The sequence below is a fragment of the Betta splendens genome, chromosome 24 (assembly GCF_900634795.4).
Source record: "Betta splendens chromosome 24, fBetSpl5.4, whole genome shotgun sequence".
NCBI classification, from domain to species: Eukaryota; Metazoa; Chordata; class Actinopteri; order Anabantiformes; family Osphronemidae; genus Betta; species Betta splendens.
This window is the reverse complement of record NC_040901.2, coordinates 6,946,242-6,966,961: the sequence shown is the minus strand read 5'-3', so window position 1 is coordinate 6,966,961 and position 20,720 is coordinate 6,946,242. Positions and strand designations below refer to the sequence as shown.

General features: G+C 43.9%; 1 protein-coding gene across 13 annotated transcripts in view; it reads left to right on the top strand.

Moving 5' to 3' along the window:
* The first annotated feature begins 183 nt into the window (after positions 1 to 183).
* Positions 184 to 20,720, top strand: part of epb41l2 (erythrocyte membrane protein band 4.1 like 2) — a 36,341-nt gene continuing 15,804 nt past the window's right edge. For 4 of the 13 annotated variants that reach the window (XM_041069387.2, XM_041069385.2, XM_029142113.3 and 1 more), the window contains exons 1-10: positions 3,136 to 3,325; positions 12,761 to 12,999; positions 13,134 to 13,319; positions 13,940 to 14,191; positions 16,608 to 16,712; positions 16,829 to 16,871; positions 18,845 to 18,920; positions 19,729 to 19,825; positions 19,922 to 20,046; positions 20,130 to 20,217. In XM_041069387.2, the coding sequence (XP_040925321.1) occupies positions 3,139 to 3,325; positions 12,761 to 12,999; positions 13,134 to 13,319; positions 13,940 to 14,191; positions 16,608 to 16,712; positions 16,829 to 16,871; positions 18,845 to 18,920; positions 19,729 to 19,825; positions 19,922 to 20,046; positions 20,130 to 20,217 (1,398 nt within the window). In that variant the 5' untranslated portion in view covers positions 3,136 to 3,138. Of the gene's footprint in view, positions 239 to 3,124; positions 3,326 to 10,218; positions 10,508 to 12,760; positions 13,000 to 13,133; positions 13,320 to 13,939; positions 14,192 to 16,607; positions 16,713 to 16,828; positions 16,872 to 18,844; positions 18,921 to 19,728; positions 19,826 to 19,921; positions 20,047 to 20,129; positions 20,218 to 20,720 lie in introns of those variants that run through there. The other 9 variants (XM_029142114.3, XM_029142115.3, XM_029142112.3 and 6 more) reach the window with 6 other exon arrangements.

Below are 20,720 nucleotides of genomic sequence, written 5' to 3'. Positions count from 1 at the left end.
CAAGTGAATTATTAATTAAAATAGACCTGCAGTCTTTTCCTCCTCTGTCCTGCATTCAGGTTAGGTAAAGAGCAGCTGCCGCCCTCTAGTGGTCAGTTAGTGTTGTTGCATTATGAGCACTCTGGGCCATTGGAAACGACTGTGAGGAAACACAGACGCATTTTTCAATTACAAATGTTTTCCAACAGGCTGTCTGAAATGAAGCATTATAGAGAACTACCAGTCACAAGGTCACAAGGTCAGTGGTTGTTAGAAATGATACATGATACCGATGGTGTAGTACTAAGTACTAAGAAAATAGTTTGTTTTTTATGCATCGCTTCTCTCTCCTTCTTGCTTCCTTATCTGACACTTGATCCCAGAGTTTAACGTTACCACACGCACTGAGTGCAGAGAGAACCGCTGTCTTGTCTTACTTTAAACAAAAAGGTGTGAGCTGAGAGAGAAGTATTTGTCTTGATGTTTGTTTGACAAGCGGGGAGATGGAAGCAGCCGAGTGAAGAGCTCCTATCAGTCAGGCACCTTGTTCCTGCTGATTATCAAGGTATCAGGTAAAATGCAGTGTGATGTGCATGCGTCTAATTAGTCTGAATTATGCTTTATTATGAAGGGAGCCAGTGTTTATATCGCATTTCTAAAACGCATTAGCACAAATACTGTATTATTTGAAAGGCTATTTAATTTACAGTGTTATGGGGTTCATTTGGAGAAAAAAGAAACTAAAGGGAATCACTTCCTGGGCTCCCCGCAAATGGTGGTTTGTGTTATGAGCCCTGAGGTGTGCGGTGACAGTTTCAGTTAAACACGGCTAACCAGACGTGTTTCCCCTACACGTTAGCTGAAAACTAAATTAGTACTGTGTGTATTTCCATTTATAAGACCATCCTTGTTATGCAAGCATACTTTTACTGAGAAGGTATTAAACTGATAGGTTAATAACATGTTTAATATTATTGTGTTTGGCACTAATGTAAGTCATGCTTTTAGATAACGGGTGAGGCATGACAGGGCAATAGCTGCTTACACTATACATTTAACTGATTCATAGCTGGTGGAGTGGGCAATGTTTTGCCATCCAGATGGTTGTGTCCGGGTAATTCCCCTCAGATGGACTCTGCTACTAATCCTCCAGAGAATCTGCACTGCCCTGACCTCATGGCACGCCCGCACGGGTGACTGAGCAGCTACTGCCGCCTGCGTGTGGGGAGGACGCTGGCTTTACTGACTGTCTGACTGTTAGCTCCGAGGACAGGGGGATCCGGGTCGATCAGCGCTGCCCCGTGAGCGCGGGGGCAAAGGGACAACCACACTGTCAGTGACTCAGCAAAAGGCGTACGCGGGCTCCGAGTGGTTCCCGCGAGCAAGGCAGGAGGCGAACGGCTGGACAGACACGGAAGAGGAGGGAGAGAATGTGAGGGAGCAGGTACAGGGAGGTTGACAGACCTTAGATCAAGTCAGGCAGATTAGGTGTAGAGTCACGGCTGGCCTAATCTCAGTGTGGGAACTATTCCTAAAATAAAAGGACCCTTAACAAACAGGTACACTCTCTGACTGTCTTTAGATTTTTGTATTATCTTAGATATTTAGAAAAGTTTGTAGTAGTAGCCAGTTGCAAAACCCTGTGTTTGTTTTAGTTCAGTTTCACTAAAATTGGTGGCAATGATGTAGATGTAAATGTGAACAGATAAAATAAAATAAAGACACCTGCTATTTTAAATTTATGGAACAGTTTGACAGCTTTTGTTACTTTATTTTGACTTTTGCTGAGAAAAAGGGTGATTGATCGTCCTTCCTCATATGCACGAGTCCTTCAGACCCTGCATTGTTTTTTGCTGTGATTTAAAGCGAGACTGATAAAGGTCAAGCAGTTCTAGGTTCCTCATCCCCAGCAGGTTCCAAGCCCAGAAGGAGGTGGCTTTAATTCACTTAACCCTGCGTTATGTGAGTGATTAAATGTTCCACTGTTGCTGTGCTTCCTTTCATACAGCTAACAAGTAGATATAAAGTCAATAAAATCAGACTAATACTGAACTGAAACATCTGCTGCATGTTGTGTTTTTGCCATGACCGGTCTGGGTGCTAATTGTTACTCTCACTGATGCACATGACAGGATAAAAGCTATAATCAATTATAATTTTAGATCCATTTCTGTTTTCATTGTAATCTATGAAAAAATACTAACCAAGCAGCCTGTAAAAACATTTTGCCTGTTTAATCTTGTTGTATAACGAGATGTTTACCTTGACCTTTTTAAGTTTATCTACAGGAACTGCAGCTTGCAAGCCATTTCTGATTTGTTCCCATTCTGTTTGCATGTGCACGCATGTCCCACTTGATGTGATCTGATCTGCTCCTCTGCTGGAATCATGATACTATGCTTACGGTGAGTCCACTGAAACACATCTCCCTACTAATCACTCATTATTTCCCTCTCAACATCTTTTCTGTTGTCAATTTATTTTAACATGTTTCAACATTAGCAACTCATTATTAGGATTTTCCAATGCAGTTATTTTATCCAAGCATTCATGTGACTGGAATGTGCTTGTTTACTCTTTCTCTTGTGATGTAAAATCTCCACAGTGCCTTACACTGTAAGCCAATTACTTGAGCTTCTGTAATCTGGGTATAGGTTTATATGTAAGAAGCGTGTGTTGTAGAGATCCGTGAGCACGTCCTATATAATGCAACAAGCAATGGCCATTTGTGAGTCTTTATTTTAGAAAGATATGTGTGAAACTAGATAATAACTGACTGAATTAGCATAATTGTAATTAATGTGTCATCATCAGAGAATTTGGGAATTTAAGTGTTTTCTAGAGGACATTGACTTTTTTACTAATCCCACAGGAAGTTAATTTCATCTACCAAATACACGAAATGATACATGATAGTTGAAACTAAACTTCTATTTGATATTAGATCGTGAAACACGAGCAGCAAGCAGGTCATTGACGTGTTGCAGTGACTCACCCTGTCCTCTAGAGGGCGCTGCTTTGCCACACTAGCACTGCCACATATACAACGAACGTCGCTCCAACGCCAAGAGACACTACCGTCGACCAATCCCGTCTCGACATTCAATACAGTAATCCCTCTAGGCCAATGAGAGACGTCGAAGAGATGTTTTTCACTGTATGAGGCGGGCCTTGACGTTGATGGGCACGTCCGTGTTGCGTACTGGCCAGATTGTCGGTGTGGACTCGAGTGGAGATTTTGGAGGCTGTGAGACCGTGGGACGTGCGCTGTTTTTTCGAGGAGAACCCGGAGAGAGGTCACGCTTGGAAAAGTTCCCAATAAACGGGTCGTTGGAAATCACAACAGGTACTGTGCAACTATAACCCCTTTAAAATCACATGATGCCTACATCTGCGGCTTCGGCTCGTTTGTATATTTTGCGTTTAATGTTGTCGGTTTTCGTTGCGTAAATCAAGTCAACCAAGAGTCACAGTAACTATAATAATTCTGAAACAGTCGCGTAAACCACTACCGAAGTCCGTTATTCACAGTTGCAGTCATAGCTTCGGTGGAGATGAGGCTCTTCATGGCGCCTATCTGCTCCATAGGATCCCTGTTATCATCACCTAAGCCACCTCCGCGTCCCGCTGCGTCGCGCGCGGGGCTCCTTCATGTGGTTAGCATCAAAGGGCTCGTGAAGGCAGTTAGCTTAGGCAAAAAAAGCGAGCGGAGCGCCAATATTAATACGCCTCGGAGGGGAACGGACCCCCGTGCGTCGGCATCGGCGCGTGCCTGTATTTCCTAGCGCTGTAGGTGAATCCCACCGTTACGCTCGTCACCATGTTAACGCAGCGTTAGCGGTTCCGTTTGAAGCGCGTGCAAACATCCGTCTCGGGGGAGCTGCTTCCTCCCGCTACGCTAACATCTGGTCAGTGGTCGCCCCGACGCCGCGAAAAGCCGTCTTCGTTCGCTTCCTGCCCTCGTGTGCAAAGTTACAGTACAGGATGTGAGCTAATGTGTGTATGTTCGTGTATATTCGCGAAAGCGAAAACAATGCGATAAGTCCGCGCCGTGTTTAACATCCACCACGAAAAACCCGTATTTCTTGCAGCTTGTACAACGCCTTCATAGCTTTTCATTCAGACCAGGGTCATTTATAACATTAAATGCACCGTACAATAAAAAGTGGTCAGTTTCAACAGTTTTCACGTTTTTACTTTTATTTTGCCGTTTGCATCAACGTACTATACTTTATGCGTGTAATTCCTAGCATAAACTAGCCCTGTGCTAAGACATATAAGAAATCTAATATACATATAACTGAGCTGCTTCTGCCTTGTGTCAGCATTTATATAAATGGCTTCATCCCTAACTACCTGATGATGTAGATGATGACCGAGGAGGACCAGACAGACTGCTATTAGGGCACCTCACTGCACTTATGCTACTAGCAATCACTAGTTCTTACCTGCATGTCTTTGTGTGTGAATGCGTGGCACACTGTTCATCACCCTAATCAGCACAGCTCAGCTCTGGGGCCTCTCTACTTCTCCTGAGGGAAAGGAAAGTAGGCTCGATTTAAATGGAGGACACTGGTGCAGGGACGGTGTCATGGCTTTTCTGTGAATGATGAGGCACAGTCGCTACTTAAACTGAAACTAAGCAGGAACGATTCCTAGTTTGTCGAGCCACAAGCAGGAGTCAACTGCAAGCATGTCTGTCTGGCGTGTTTTCCTGTCAGGCCCCTTGCTGCGTGTATGCTTTATCTATAATTATCAGCGCCATGTTCATTCTCAGCCTCTCAGGATGTGCAGAACAGTAGCAGCTCTGTCAAACCCGCTAATGAGAAGCCTTAATTGGTCGTTCTGGTGGGAGAATCTCCTCATTAAAGGAGTCCGCTTAAGTTAGCGAAAATACGCACACGGCTTCTCTTCTCCTCAGTATTGTTGTTGTCAGGCAAAACACAGCATTTTTGATATGTGCATTTTTACGTAATGATGTGCTTGCAGCAGTTGTCCAAAACACGGATGTGGGATTGATGTGTGGTTTTCCTAAGTGAGTCCTTTTGAAGGTTTTAAAGGCAAGATGGGGACGGAAGAAGCAAAGACAGGTACATCGGTGGGTAGAGATGCAGGGACCAAAAGAGAAAGAGAGGCAAGGTAACAGTAGAGCCAAAAACTGAATGAGGGTGACATAGAGAGTGAGAGAGATTGCTTAACCATTCGGAAAGGCTATGGGAACATCTATGTGTGTGTCTGTGTGTGTCTTCATCCTGACCGGGTGGGTTCAACAGGAACGTGACATGTCACATCAGCTCAGACACACTTTGATAGTCCTAATATCCCACATAAGTTTGTTCAGAAACCTTTAACCACACAGCTCTTTGTCCAGTTCTCTGTTGCCTTGTAGGTCCAAGGCTCTCATCTCCTACATAGAGACCGTCGCCTCAATTACTGAGGTGGACATTTTATAGCGTAGCAGTGAGCCGCGACCACAGGCTATTAGCCTCTAGCTTTCAGGATTCTCCTTCATACAGAGATCAGAGGGGCGTAGTTGAATGGACACTGTAATGTAGTGTTCAGCTTATTACTGCCACAGAGACGAGAGAAGGATGGAGGGCGGAGTTGAATGCTGGTTGAGATGTAAAAGATGTGGAATGGAGGGGACAAAAAGCGAGAGGATCAGCTAAATACTATAAAAGCTAATAAAAAATAGAAATGGTTATTTCCATTGATATCAGTACGAATGAACTGCTGTTATTCAATTTATATAGAAAGAGTAGTGATGTCATATTTCTAATGGCATAGGAGAGGACAATAGAAAATCCTTATGATGGAGAGTAACATATTTATTAGAGCGAAGCACACTGCCTTCCCCAGCAAGGGTCCATCAATGAATGAAACGACAGAGTGAAAAAAACAGGGGGCGCGGGCGGAGAGTGTGGGCCTGTGGCTTTGGCCGGGAGCCAGACATAGTTAAAAACAGATTAATCAGCATAGGGTCACATTCTCACAGAGTGAGGCTGGAAAGAGGGGGGTGGGATGGGGCACAGCCTTCATCCTTCCAAGGTCACATCTAGGGGCGCAACATGCCGAAAAGTTGGCACAGAGCAGAAAATATGATTTTAATGCTGATATCGACAACCTTTATAGTGCAGTGACTTTATAATGCTGTCTTTTTAATTTTGACTATTCAGATTTAGTTCAGGTATCAATTCGTTCATGTGCGAAGTGGCCCATTCAGTTGTTCCTCTATTCAGTTTGTCATAAACCCTAGAGGGTGGACACCATGGTCACGGTGATAAAGAGGAAGGGATGAGGGGAGGAAAAGGAAGTGGGAGTAGAAGAGTGTATGAGGTGTCTGATGGCTGAAGGTTTCACAACATTTTGGGAAGTAAAGTACAAATAAAGGGACAAATAGCTAGGTCAGACACAGAACTAGAAGCTGCTTTTCTAGTTCATAACAGGGACAGGACCTCCAGGAAACGCATTCTAACATTTCACAAAGGCTGAATAAGGAACCGCTTCATAAGAAAACCTATGAAATTACAGAAGTTGGCCAAACAAAGGCTGGTGAGTAGAATAGGACAGGGTTCACCTCATTGTTGATTTACTTAAGCTGACATTGTATAGCTTATGTGAAACCCCGATGAAAGAATACGTCTACGTTTCCCTTATGGTTAGTCACAGAACAGAAGAACTGACTGTTCAGGTGTTTTATGTACATATACAGGTTTTAATGACTGAGAAACACAAGCTCAACTTTAGAATTTGTGTTTTATATTGAGATACGCAATATTAAATAGGGGAAATAAAAGGAGCATTTGCAGGAGCTTCTTTAGCACGCTTCCTGTTTCCTGTTGAGAGGTCAGAGGTCACTGCTGTGGGATTAACTGATACTGGCCTGCTAAATAATCTGTCTGGGCATGTCATTGACGAGCCCAAGATGAGCTGGTGCCTGCAGATTGTTGCACATGATGATGCATGAGTGTGTCTGGCCTGCAGCAGCACAGTGTCTGAGAAAACAGGATGGTGTCCTTAAGTAAAGAGGACATTGCGCCGCACACAAGGGGAATGTCTATTTTTACAGTTAGAGGTTAAAGTTAGTGTTAGAAAATGAGGTCAATCAGTTGTGAAATGATTTGTGTGCGTGTTTGAAATAATTGTTGCACCATTAGAAACAAGCACAACTAGTTTCTCCTGATTAGAACGGATGTTATTTACATTATTTGTCAGTCTGTTGATTATTTTGGCAATTACCTGAAGAATCAGTCTGTAAACTGTCAGCACATAGTCAAAGGTCTCATTAGCCGGTCCATAACCCATCTAAAACTCATCATTCACAAGACTTGGCAACTGGTAAATGGTGAAAGCGGTTCTTTGTTTTTCTTTAATATTGTTGTGTTGCTACGTCATTTTGACTGTTTGCTAACAGACTGTAAAGCTTTTCAGCTCGTTCTGATCAATGGCGACTTTCAGTGGGATGTTTGTCACTCAACTGCAGCAACCTGCCACACAAAGCAGCTGTAATAATGGGCTCTGATGTCCATGGAGTCATTTGTTTTGCCAAAGCACCTGTTATTACCGCCCTCTATGGGATGTGCGTTGCCACAGTAACACCACACCCACTGCTACTCAGGAGAGCTGCTGCGTTGAGCTTCAGCGTCTTTCTTTTCCTTTCACTCACTCGCTCCTTCTCTCCTCCCGGCTAATGACGCGTTATTGTTATGTTTTTCATCTTTCTCTCCCTCATGCACGTACACGCATACAGTAAAGCATATCTGCTCTACTCGTGCACTCTTGTGACCCACCCATGCTTTCATTCATTGTCTCCCCTGTGAACACAAACACACACACAGACAGGAGCCTTGCGCTTGACTGCTTAAATTGCTGAATAGGGGAGTTAAGCAGTTAACAATACTTTTGTTTCACTCCTTCCTGAATGGCTGTGAGGCCGTAAGCAAAGTGAATATGTTTTATCTTGCTCCTCTTAGGTCAGGGTGTACTGTAAATGGCTGCATGTGCACGATGTGGAGGCCACCTGTACATTCCAGACAAACTTCACCCTTTATGAGCTACGTCTTTGATCTACAACAGCCAAGCGTGTGAATGAACTACACACCATCGTGGCCAAGTGTCTGTTTTTTGTTGAAAGTCCAGGCCTAAGCCAAATGAACCAGGCTATTGAACTGAAAGCATACCATCCCACCTCATTAGGATCTAAAGTGGGGGAAAGGGCCGGCATAGCTGTACATGCACAAACTACAGAGCTGAAACGATAAAATGCACAGCCTCTGTTCAGGCTCTAGCAGCAGCTTCAGCATTTCATTTAGATCCAAAAAACATCTAAAAGCAATAGAAGTATTGGTTATTTAAGAACTGCTTATAAACTGACATCTGCTAAGCTCAAACCAAAGACAGCAAAGATCCATTAGAGAGTGTTCACGTGAGTGTGTGTGTGTGTTGTTTCAGGGCAGTGGAAGGTTGGCATCAGGTAGAGAAAGAGAGTAAGATGAAGGAATGAATAGATAAACAGACAAACACACACATGGATTATCCGTCATGTAATCCTCCGTTTTAGGGTCACAGTACAGGGCGGGGAGACTTTTCACACCAGCAGTCTGTTAGTGCTTTCAGTAATTCTAAGAATATGTGTTTACACATTTTTTTATTCTACATAAATGTGTCTGTGTGTGTGTTTGGCACATCTGCGTGTGTGTGAGTGTGTTTATGTATGATTTGTTGCGTGACATACGAACAGATCACGCTGCGCAGACAACAGCACAGATTAGGATTCTGCGCTGTGCTGGTTCTTTTACATAGCTGTCAGCTGCTGGACCACGGCAGAATCGCTTGAAAAGCTTTTAGCTCGTTGCAACATTTGGGATGTGGCAGTGTGATTTGCAGGATTAGGTTTTTAATTCATTAGTCTCAACTGTATGGAAGCCAATCAGTTATAGCCAGTTGGTGCGAACATGTATGAAACACGACACCCGCCTCTAGAGCCTTTTGCATCGAGTAGGTCATACCTTCATATTAATGTAGTAACGTCTAAATTATAAGCAGGTAATTTTCAAAAGCCTAAGTTGTGTAGTTTAATTTTAAAGGAAACATGATCAACTTTGTACTGGCAGACAGTTTGACTGTCAACGTTTACTTTGCAGAGTCCACCCATATTTATTCAGCATTACTGTGTGTGTGTGTGTGTGTGTGTGTGTGTGTGTGTGTGTGTGTGTGTGTGTGTGTGTGTGTGTGTGTGTGTGTGTGTGTGTGTGTGTGTGTGTGTGTGTGTGTGTGTGTGTGTGTGTGTGTGTGTGAAGATGATGAGATACTCCCCCATATTACCAGTATACCTTCATCTTGTGTGTGAATGTGTATAGAGACAGGGAGACATGAGACAATCTGTCTCTGATGGATTCGGTTTGTGTGTGTCCAAACTGCTTCCATCCTTAAACTTGAATGGACATTACACCTGTTTCTTCTTTCACACACACTTGTTAACTTGGTTCTAGACTTGAATCCTACACATGTTTTGAGGATTATGTTGTAAGATTGAAGTGGTTTGATACGGTGTGAAAACTATGTTACAATTTTTTTTTTTGGTGTTGGCCAAGTTGAGTATTGCTTTTATGCTGCAAAATATTTAATCACTGTAAATTTTAGTGCAATCACAGACAAACTCTTACCAAATGTACAAAGTAGTGGGTGGTCCCCATCTTCCTTGCTCAGGCTTGGACTGGACACGCACATACTGTGGATCTTTCTGTAAACCAAGCAGGCTGTTTTATTGGGTGAGATCAGCGAGCACGAGGCGACAGAGTAAAAGTAGCTGTTGTAGTTTCTGTATTTCCACCATAAAATATCTGCTTTGAATCTAATGTGGTTTGAAATGGGTTTAGGCACGGTTATAATCTCCATTGTCACTTCTATGCTCGTCCACTAATCTGTATTTTTGCTGCGGTAATCTCTTGTCTCCATGGGGATTTGTTGTTGCCATGGAGACCTGTTACTACATGCTTTGTCCCAAAGACTGCGGTAGGTGAGAATGTGTGTATTAGACCCAGAGTTGTCATAAGTACTGTGTCTGAACACAGCTGTTAGATTAAAAGATGGTAAGATAATTGGTGTACTTCCTGTAATTGTTCACCTTGATGATAAATAGCAATGAGGAAGTGAACTTGTTCTGCTGGTGCCCATTAGTAATTCGGCACTGCTCTTCTCTCCCACACGCCCGTCTTCATCTATCTCCACCCCCTCCAGTGTCCCATGCTCCCTCTCATCTTCTGCCCTCGTTTCTCTGAGCAGTTGTCCCCAGGGGGAGGCAGACGCAGATCTCTGAGGGAGAGAGCAGAGGATGGAGGAGGCAGTGACAGTTTGTAGGGCAGGCGTTTGCTAAGAGGTGGGAGGTGAAAGTCGGGGAACGAAGGACGAGCGAAGGGACACTGGGTCCATAAAGAGAGATTAAGGAGGAAAAAGTAAGTAGAGGTGAGAAGAAGTAAAGAAAAGGGGGAAACAGGAAGTGTAACAGTGTCAGCAACAGAAACAGTAGGTAAGGATGGTTTTACTATCTATTTGATCTCTAGATTTAAACTAATGCAATTCACAGGTGTATTTTCAAATATTATGTGTATATTCAAATGTTAATCATGATTTATATAATTTGATGCAGTGACAAAGGTCCATAGATTCAATGGATGAATTTGTGTCTTGAATCTTTCTCCTCCAAACTTTGTTGGAAGCAACAAAACACACAGCGCCATGGTTCGGCTCCTTATATGCAGGAGAGGAGTTTAACCTACATTTGACCCCTTTTTAATATAAACGGCTGCAGGGCCTGTAGATCAGTCATATACAGGACATACTGTATACAGATGTTTTCCCTTGTCATAAACTGTTTAGTGTGTGTGTCTGAAGCGAGGCTGTAAGACTGTCAGAGCCATTCTTTACAGGGAGTGTGGGAAGAGGCGAGAGAACGGGATTTCAGGGGGAGATAATGAACGTGGGCGAATGAGGGGATTGAAAGGGAGCCCGGAAGAGACGGACTGAGCGAGGAGATGAGATTTAATGAAAGAGGAAGATGCCGAGGCACGGGGAGAAAGAGAGGGATGAGCGGTGGCAGGTTGGGGAGTTGTGAGAGAAGCAGAACAAGGTTTCTGGGTGTCGAGCAAGAAGGCCCGTTTAAAGCGGGCCTAAGTGGCCGTGACGAACATCTTAGAAAACGCTGCGCTCTGATGCCAGCTCTCTCACTCGCACACTGTGAGCTAGTCCAGTAACAACTATGCTGTCCTAGATGAGCGGGGGCTGCACAGGGGGGAGGACCCCCTTTACCTCCAATCTGATTAAATGTTATGTTCATTTTGAAATTGTTTGAGGAAAGGAGTGTTTGAAAGTTTCAACTCATTTAGACTGTGTGCTATATTACTTCACAGTGTCAGTCCCTTAGTTGCATCAAGGTCAAGTCCATGTTCATCAGTGGTTGCCAGATGCTAAAAAATCCATGGTTGTTGACAAAGCTTGACAAAAATAAAAATGCACCCTATCGCTTTTTATTTGGATATCACGTTTACTTTTGATAAGGGGGAAGTCAGAAGTGTTTGTCTTTGGTTCTCCTTATCTACACAGCTTCATGTAGCCTCTCTCACATTTGCACCCACCTACGTAACACACCTTTCTACAGCCACCCAGTCACCTCCCCTCTCTACCTCATGAGTCAATCATGCGTAAGGAGACCTGTTCTATTTTTAGTCCCGCCCCCTCCCTTCACGCCGCTGCTGCACTGTGGATGTGCGTGTGCGCCATCGTTGTAAAAGGTGGCAGGATAGAGATAACCGGTGAAAGGGACACAAAGTAAAATGCAGAAGGAAAAAATGGCAAAGCTAGAATTATGCAGCGTCGTAAGCTGCTGCAACCGAAAAAGAAGAGGTGTTGCTCACTGGGTGGTGGTCACCTTTAAATGCAGATGGTGTAATGTGTGACGGAGTCAGCGGGACAAAGCTAAAAAGAGGCGCAATCTGATGAACAGGCACAAGCAGGTTTAGAAAGTCACCCACACAGCGAGACCAGAACAGGCTCTGTGTGTGTGTGTGTGTGTGTGTGTGTGTGTGTGTGTGTGTGTGTGTGTGTGTGTGTGTGTGTGTGTGTGTGTGTGTGTGTGTGTGTGTGTGTGTGTGTGTGTGTGTGTGTGTGTGTGTGTGTGTGTGTGTGTGTGGTGTGTGTGGTGTGTGTGTGTGTGTTGACCTCAGCTGCAGGGTATAACCAATGACTCAGTTGTTAAGAATTGAGCAATTCACTCTTTTTTTTTTCCTTTTTGTTTTTGTGTGGCTTCTTGTATCTGGCTTTGGAGCTGTTGACCCAGATGAAACTGTCCGTATGACATAATGACATTCTAAACTCTTGTTTTTCTGTATTTGTATGAAAGAAACAAGACAACCGAGAGCTAATGCTTCCATCAGCAATGAGGTCACCGCTCATAGCAGGACCAGACTCTGCTAATTTATTAATACTGACATATTGAGCTTTGGTATTTTATTTGCTGCACTTCAAGTACCTGGTTTAATTTTTTTGGAGAGCCTTGGTTGAACTCAGTCAGAAACCACACAACCAGCTGGTTCATTTATAAAAGATAGTTGAAATGCCATTAAAAATTTACAATGGTCCCAAAAATCTGTGAGGTTTGGAGATTATTTTGCAGCTAGTCGTTGTATACCAGCCCTAAAAAAGTCTTTGAGATGTAATTAATTATAATGTTATCCATGTTAGCGCAATATGTATTAGCTTATTAACAAATGTCTCTCTTCCGCAGGTTCACTTGTCGCCATGACAACAGAAGCAGGCTCTGAGACCGAGGTGAAGGAGACGGCGGAGGAGTCGGCTGCTCAGCCGGACCAATCGGAGAAGGAAGCAGAAAAAGCCCAGGAAGTGGCAAACGCGGAGGGAGAGGAGAAAGCAAAAGAACAGGACAAAGCGAAAGAGGTGAAGGAGGGGAAAGGAATATCCCGATACCTGCCAGGATGGCTTAAGAAGCAGAAGTCCCAAGGCCAGGTGTGGTGAAAATATTATACTGCTTTGGATTATTAGCTAGACTATAAGTTAGTCTATATAGCAGATTTGTATGTTATTATCAGAGTCGGCAATACATTAATTTAAATCTTGCATCTTTGCCTTCCTTCATGAAGACCTCCCCAACCAAGGAGGTCCCCCCCGCAGAGGAAGCCGTCAGCAAGGAGACACCAGACGAGGCAGAGTCTGCCCCAGAAGTGAACGGCCACGCAGAGGAAGTGGAGGAGAAGGAAGCGGCAGAGACGGTGCAAGTGAAGGAAAGAGACGCAGAATCTCATTCCAACGCCAGCGCGGACACTGAGGTACGGCCCACACGTTTTGAGAATTACTCGCCACACCAGCGTGCATGTTGGGAGATGAAGCAGGCAGGTGGTCACCAAATAGTCTGCTGGATTCACCTGAGGTTTTCATGGTCTTGATGCAGTTATTATTGTAATAATGCTATTATAATGTTCTGATAGTTGGTATCAGTGTCCCAGGTGTTACTAAGATGATGCCGTAAAAACCAGACCAACTGTTTTATATCTTTGGTTTGTCAACACGGACAAATGTGTGTAACACTACTCTAATAATTCACAGCAGCATACTGATTAAAGCATCTGTTTAACCAAGAGAGAAAGAGACATGGAAAGAGAAAGACAATCCCCCCCTGTACGAGTGCACATGCATTCAGGAGAACTGTTCCATGCAGTGATCACATTAAGCCATCTCGGCCCACCCAGTGACATCAACATTTCAGTAACCAGGCCAAAAGGAACGCCTGCAGATTCTAAGCGCTAACTGAGACTAGACGGGGACTTACAACACAGAGTGATAGAAAGTAAATGTTGATCCCCACCCAGGAACACTGACGTTTTACATAGCGGCTACAGACCTGTGATTTTATTTTGTCTTTTCTTTTGTTCATATTCTGCAAACACAGCCTGCCAAGGAAGAGAAGGAGGAGAAGAGCTCTGAAAAAAGTCCGGAGGAGACCAAGGAGACAAAGGGAGAAGAAGGAGCAGAGGAGCTGAAGAAGGAGAAGGAAGGAGAGGTGGAAGCTAAAGGCGAGGGAGGAGAAGGCCAGACCTCTATTTTCACGTCTCCTCTTCGTCTGGCGAGGAAGACAAAGATGAAGCTCGTGGTGTGTCATGTTACGCTTCTGGATGGGACGGACTTCACCTGTGAGGTGGAGGTAAGACAGATAACTCATGACATGTTAAAGGTTATTTCAGACTTAATAGACTGTGAAGTAGAGGAATGACGCATTGTCTGTCCTTTTGCCAGAGCCGGTGTGTCAGTGATGTAATCACTAATAGGATCTGTGTGTGTGTGTGTGTGTGTGTGTGTGTGTGTGTGTGTGTGTGTGTGTGTGTGTGTGTGTGTGTGTGTGTGTGTGTGTGTGTGTGTGTGTGTGTGTGTGTGTGTGTGTGTGTGTGGGGGAATGGGCGTGTGGGGGAATGGGCGTAGGGGTCTTTAACTTTCGGACTCAGAGTACAGTAATGGCTGAGGCACCTGCTGGGCGTGGTTTAGGGGGATAAATGCGGAGCAAAGGAGAGCACGCTGCGGGGGCCCGTCTGGTGGCACAAACACAGCAGATTACTGGGGTCCCACCAGATTAGTTCTCAGCATCTGCTACTCTAGCAAACACGTGCCCCTCGTCCACCCCCCACCCCCACCGTGTTCTTTACATTGTTGTTATGAGCTGTTTCTGCAGTTCCTAGAGTCACTAAAGAAATGAGAGGGCATTTCTTTTGTTTACCAGGAATTAGCAGTTAAATGTCAGGGACAAGCGAAAAGACCTAGTGTTTGAGCTATGGCTGAAACGTTTGTTTTCCAGCAGCATTCCCCTTTTTAGTAGCACCCCCCTCACATTCCCACACTCGCATCCAATGGGAGCCTGTCCAGAATAGCCACTGTGCAGGTCCCTTTGAACTGTTAACAGCTGAGTGCCCCTTACCAGAATAGTTCCAAATCTGTATCTCCTTATTTTGTCTGGGAATGTAAAATGGCATCTTTGCTTTGGAAAACCTGCATCCACATCTACAGTATGCCAACGCCCAACAACGTGCCTGCGAGTGTCTACGGCTCTTTGAACAGCGGCTGCTTTGTCTTTCAACAGATACCGCTGATACTGCAACTATATGCTATTGTCCTAAAGTGCTCACACACATATCCATCCATCTATCCCTCCCTCCACACACTGGCATAGCTAGGTCAGGAGAGGGAGAGATGCACAATGCATTCCAGAGATTAAATTTTCTGTTTTGCCCAGCAGGCCTCCAACACACACACACACTGCACTTTGTACTTGCCAGTTTCTACTTTACTCCTCTTCATCATCCATCTGTCCTTTTTATGAACTTCTGATATCCAGTTTATTTCATGTTGTATTAAGTGCGCTGCCTAACCAAACATTTTCTAACTGTGGGTTGAAAAGAAAAGTTTTAGTCTTGCATGATCTTAATGCTGATTCTGAGAAATTCATTTATATTGGTTTAAGCAGGATTTTATGCACAATTTCACAAATTCACTGAGCTTCAGTGTGTTGCACACACACGCAGGTTTTCCCGTAACTCCTCATGTTTCTCTGGATATAATCTGTAATGTTTTTGTCCTACAGCTATTATAGTAATTCATGCATCTCAGATCACCACTATAAATATGTGTCTACAGATGGTAGACCCTGGAGTCAGTAGGTAGTTTTATGTTTTTAGCTTGGAGGCACAGAAACTCTGAAAGGCTGCATTCTCTTTTTAGTGTGTGTGTGTGTGTGTGTGTGTGTGTGTGTGTGTGTGTGTGTGTGTGTGTGTGTGTGTGTGTGTGTGTGTGTGTGTGTGTGTGTGTGTGTGTGTGTGTGTGTGTGTGTGTGTGTGTGTGTGTGTGTGTGTGTGTGTGTGTGTGTGCCTGACCAATATTGGAAGATGCCACAGATGTTTTGGGTTGTCCCAGGACAACAGGAAAAATGCGATCTTTCATCCTCTTTGGTTCCACTGTTTTGTCTCTGGTCTGTCTGTAAGTCTGTCTGCATCACATCACTCAGCGTGGACACCAGTGTTGGACTGAAGCAGCGCTGACTAACTACAAAGACACGGGCATATTTAATTGTTTCATTCATTCTTGTCTTTTTTTCCCCGTCCTCCCTCGGTCTGACCTTCTGTCTAACTAAAAGGCGCCACTGGCTGTTTGTGTGCATACCCGCTTGTACACGCTTTCATGGATGTGTGCTAAATGTCATTGTCATAGTTGAGTGCGGAGGATTTCATGGCCAGGGCTCCCATTGGGCTTGTGAAGGAATGTGTTGCCCAGAGACAGATGGAGAGATTGAGAAAGACGGCGGGAGAAAAATGGAACAGATGCTGATAAAGGAACACAGGGGCATTGATTGAAAGCTATTGATAGTAAAGTGTTTCAGTAAAACATAACCATCCTATGATAAACTCATTTTATACCATGAACTGTTACATTTTAAGCTTTAAAAACGGTTGAAACATGACAACTGGAATTGTGGAGTCGATTTCATTCCCCATATTTTACATATGGGATGTCATTTTAATCTTTGATTTGGAACCTTTTCTCTAATTCATGACTTCTGTCTCTCCCTTCTACAGAAACGTGCTAAGGGTCAGTACTTGTTCTTCAAGGTGTGTGAGCACCTTAATCTACTGGAAAAAGACTACTTTGGCCTGATATATAAAGACAGCCATGAACAGAAGGTATGTCCATTTCCTTGCACATATGAGTACTTGTAGAGTGTCTGTGACAAACGCTCTAAAAGTTAAATATCATCTTGCTTTGACTCTTTCATTCATATTTTATGTGTCCACTCCAGTGTTGGTTGGATCCCACCAAGGAAATCAAGAGACAGATACGAAGTAAGTTGCCTTAAACTCTCTTTATCCAACCTCCCACTATCAATGTCCCATCCACACTTCCTCAACAATAAGAGGCGTTTCCTATAATATATAGCGTATTGAATACAAAATGGGCAGCCATCTGTATATCAAGTTAAGCAAACTGCATCAGAGACATGTGAAACTAGTTCATAGCAGCTTGACTGCATGGAAGCAGTTACCAGAGCATGATCACTCTGCTTCATTATTTATAGTTGTCCTTAATAAGTGCTGTTCATTGTGTTGTTGTTATAAATGTGGGTGGAGGTGTAGGTGTAGAGTTAATCACGCTACTCTTTTTGTAGTCTGTTGTTTTTTTTGTTCAGGATTAAAAAGGCAGTTGTATTGTTTGGTGGTAACTTGGATCATAAAGATTATTTTGGAGTCTGTGTGTGAGCAGATTTTGTGTCATGTCGTCTGTTTTTGCAGCTTTAACGCAGCTTGTGGTTCTTGGATGAGTGACGTGGATCTGGCCACATTTTTTATTTTTTTGTGTACATTTTTCTGGGTGTGAATGTTTTTACAGAGATTGGGACGATTCTCACGTCTGCGTTCATGTGTGTTGCGTTCCTCCGCCTGTGTTCAGACTCAGTAGCACACAAATGACACCCTTCACGTCGAAATTACCTTTGGTCTGCCCTTGGCCACAACGAGTCTGCTTCACTGCATGCTGGATTTGGAACCCTAAAATCTTTTATGGGTCAATGAATTATTTAGAATCCACACTACTGCATTTGTTGTTGCTTGGTCAAACCTGAAATCTGACTTTATTCATGTAGGGACAAATTCTATTTTGTAAATTCAACTCGGACCTAAAAGCTGATTTGTGTGAAATCAAATTACTTTCTCTGTACGGAATGCCATAAAGTTTAACTTCAATCCAAGCAAGTGAGCTAATTCCCATATTTCACTTGAAGAGATAATGAGAACAAGTTGTGCTTAATATGACTGGAAGCCAGGCACTGCGACTGAGGAGCCTGAATTTAATCCAGTTGCCGTCTGCAGTGCATGTGGCCGTTAATGTTTAACAGCACCACTCGTATTCGTTCCATAATCAAACTAGCCTTTATAGTGTCAGGTGTCTCTCTGTGCTCATGCTGTCACAGTACATTTGCAGAAAAACATTTTTTATGATGAAAATTGATCTGCAAGTATGGGGTCTTTGTTGGATCTCGTACCGTTTTGGAATAGTTTGTGTGCGCAGTCCATGGAAATTGCAGATCACTGATAGGAGGCATGTGGTCGAGTAGAAAGACCAAACAGTCACAGGAGACTGAAACTGCGCAGCCAACAAGACACTATGTAGCTCCCAGACATATTTCACATCCTAACACACCAACACATACACTATGAGGATGCACAGTCATAGCCAGTCTTCTGTGTCCACGTGTGCATGCGACTCCTTCCTCCAGCTGACCTTGCTGCACATAATGCATTGCCATCTTTTCCCAGATTGAATTTTCCAGATGATGCATTCTCTGACTTCTGTTGGATGTGCTCATGTGTGTTACTGGGTTGCACCAGGCTGCAGAGACAGGGTGCAAACAGAAAAGACGGCTGGCACAGCAATATGGTCTTCATGTGGGAATGGTCTTAGGAAATTGGAGCCAAATGGACATAGAGATGAAACTGGTGATTCCCACATTGAAACCATGAGCCGTCGATGATGAACCTGTCTTTGTTTCTGACAGTGATAAAGATTACAGCGTGATGTTTGGTCAAGCTAGAGTGACATTATGTAATAGCAGATGTTAAACGCATTTGTGTGTGTGAATGCATGCGGGATGTACCAGGCTTAGTGTTTTCTAAAAGCTGCTCTGCATTAGTTGCCCTCACTTGCACCTGCTACTAACTCTGTCTCCCACACACGCAGATGGTTGAGTTGAGCAGAGCGATGACTGGAATTAAACGCAAGTACAGATAAACCCTAAGTCACTCTGTCTTTCTTTCTCTAGGTAACAACTGGCAATTTGCATTTAACGTCAAGTTCTACCCTCCAGAACCCTCACTGCTCACTGAGGACATTACTAGGTACATGCAGACACACTTGTCAATGGAGAATTTATATGCAAATGTCCATTAATTGATGTCTATTTATAGAGTAACAATAAGCAGCTATTGTGACGGTGCTTTGACTTATTTGAACTTATATGTATGCACACACATGGTAGTGTGTGTGTAAGTGTATGTGTAATGGAGGGAATGACGTCGCTGATGGTTGTAACTAAAGGCTAAATGAGGGCACACACACACACACACACACACACACACACACACACACACACACACACACACACACACGTCTCTCACAGAAGTACCAATTACCAGCCTGCATTAGGTCGCTGTAGTAACTGCTGTTTTATTACTGGCTGTATCCATATTGACATAGTATATTGTGATATTGTTCTGGGACATAACAAAGGCCTAGTGAATAGATGCCTTACACCTGCATGACTGGGGTTTAAGCTTCCATGTCAGCACTCAGAGATGACTTTTAAGACAGGATGACTCATTTACCAGCACACTGAAGTGTCCAGATTAGTTCCTCAGAAAGGAGCTCCATTCACATAAGGATTTCACCCATTAAAGCTTTTGCCATTCAAGAGCCAGACAACCATTGCACAATTAGTCAGCTGCAAATGTACATTATGCAACCGAGTTAGGGTACGTCATGGTGAAATGACACGGGGTTGTCCCACAACATGGGCACAGCAACATACTAATGAAATGATGTAACAGACGCCGTACCATGAGGCATGTTTAATCTTCACAGAGCTGTGCTGCACACGTTGCTTGAACAGGAAAAACAAATTGAATTCTCCTCTTCCCCCTCCTGCAGGTACCTGTTGTGTCTGCAGCTCCGTGAAGATGTTGCTTCTGGTCGACTGCCGTGCTCCTTTGTCACTCATGCTCTGCTGGGGTCGTACACATTGCAGGTATGTGTGTGTGTGTTGTGCATGTCGGTAGGAAGCTGGTCAGAGTGTCATATATGACGCATGTGAACCCACTGGATGTTTTTTAATGGCGTACAGGCAGAATTTGGTGACTATGAACCTGACCAACCTCGACCTCTGGACTACATCAGTCAACTGACCTTCGCACCCAATCAGAATAAAGAGATGGAGGAGAAGATCCTTGAACTCCACAAGTCACATAGGTCAGTGTCTAAGTCTGGTAATGTACTGTATAAATCAAGTGATGGATGAGGGCTTTGTATTCATTTAGTATTTGTGTGTTCAGGGGATTGACACCAGCACAGGCTGACACCCAGTTTCTAGAAAACGCCAAGAAACTGTCTATGTATGGAGTGGACCTGCACCATGCTAAGGTACAGAGCCTATACTCTGTGTGTGTGTGTGTGTGTGTGTGTGTGTGTGTGTGTGTGTGTGTGTGTGTGTGTGTGTGTGTGTGTGTGTGTGTGTGTGTGTGTGTGTGTGTGTGTGTGTGTGTGTGTGTGTGTGTGTGTGTGTGTGTGTGTGTGTGTGTGTGTGTCAGCTGTACAAACACTAAGGGAGTACATTGCCATGGGAACAGCCAGGCTCTCACTGGGATAGCAGGTCATCAGCAGAGTGTGTGCACGTTCCCATGTGTGTCTGAATATGTTTGTGTGTCTTTGCGCAAGCCGGGTAGAAAAAAATTAGGAAATATGCATGAGAGCAAGTCTTTAAATAGAGAGGATGTGAGATTGAGGACACGGAGAGGAGACAAAGACATGAGGGACAGAGATGAGGTTGGAGTGAGTTGGCTGCACATCCTTGGACAAGAGGAAAAGACGCAAGGCTTCTTTTAGGACACGCTCCACTTGTTTGCAGCACAGAGACAAGAGAAGCA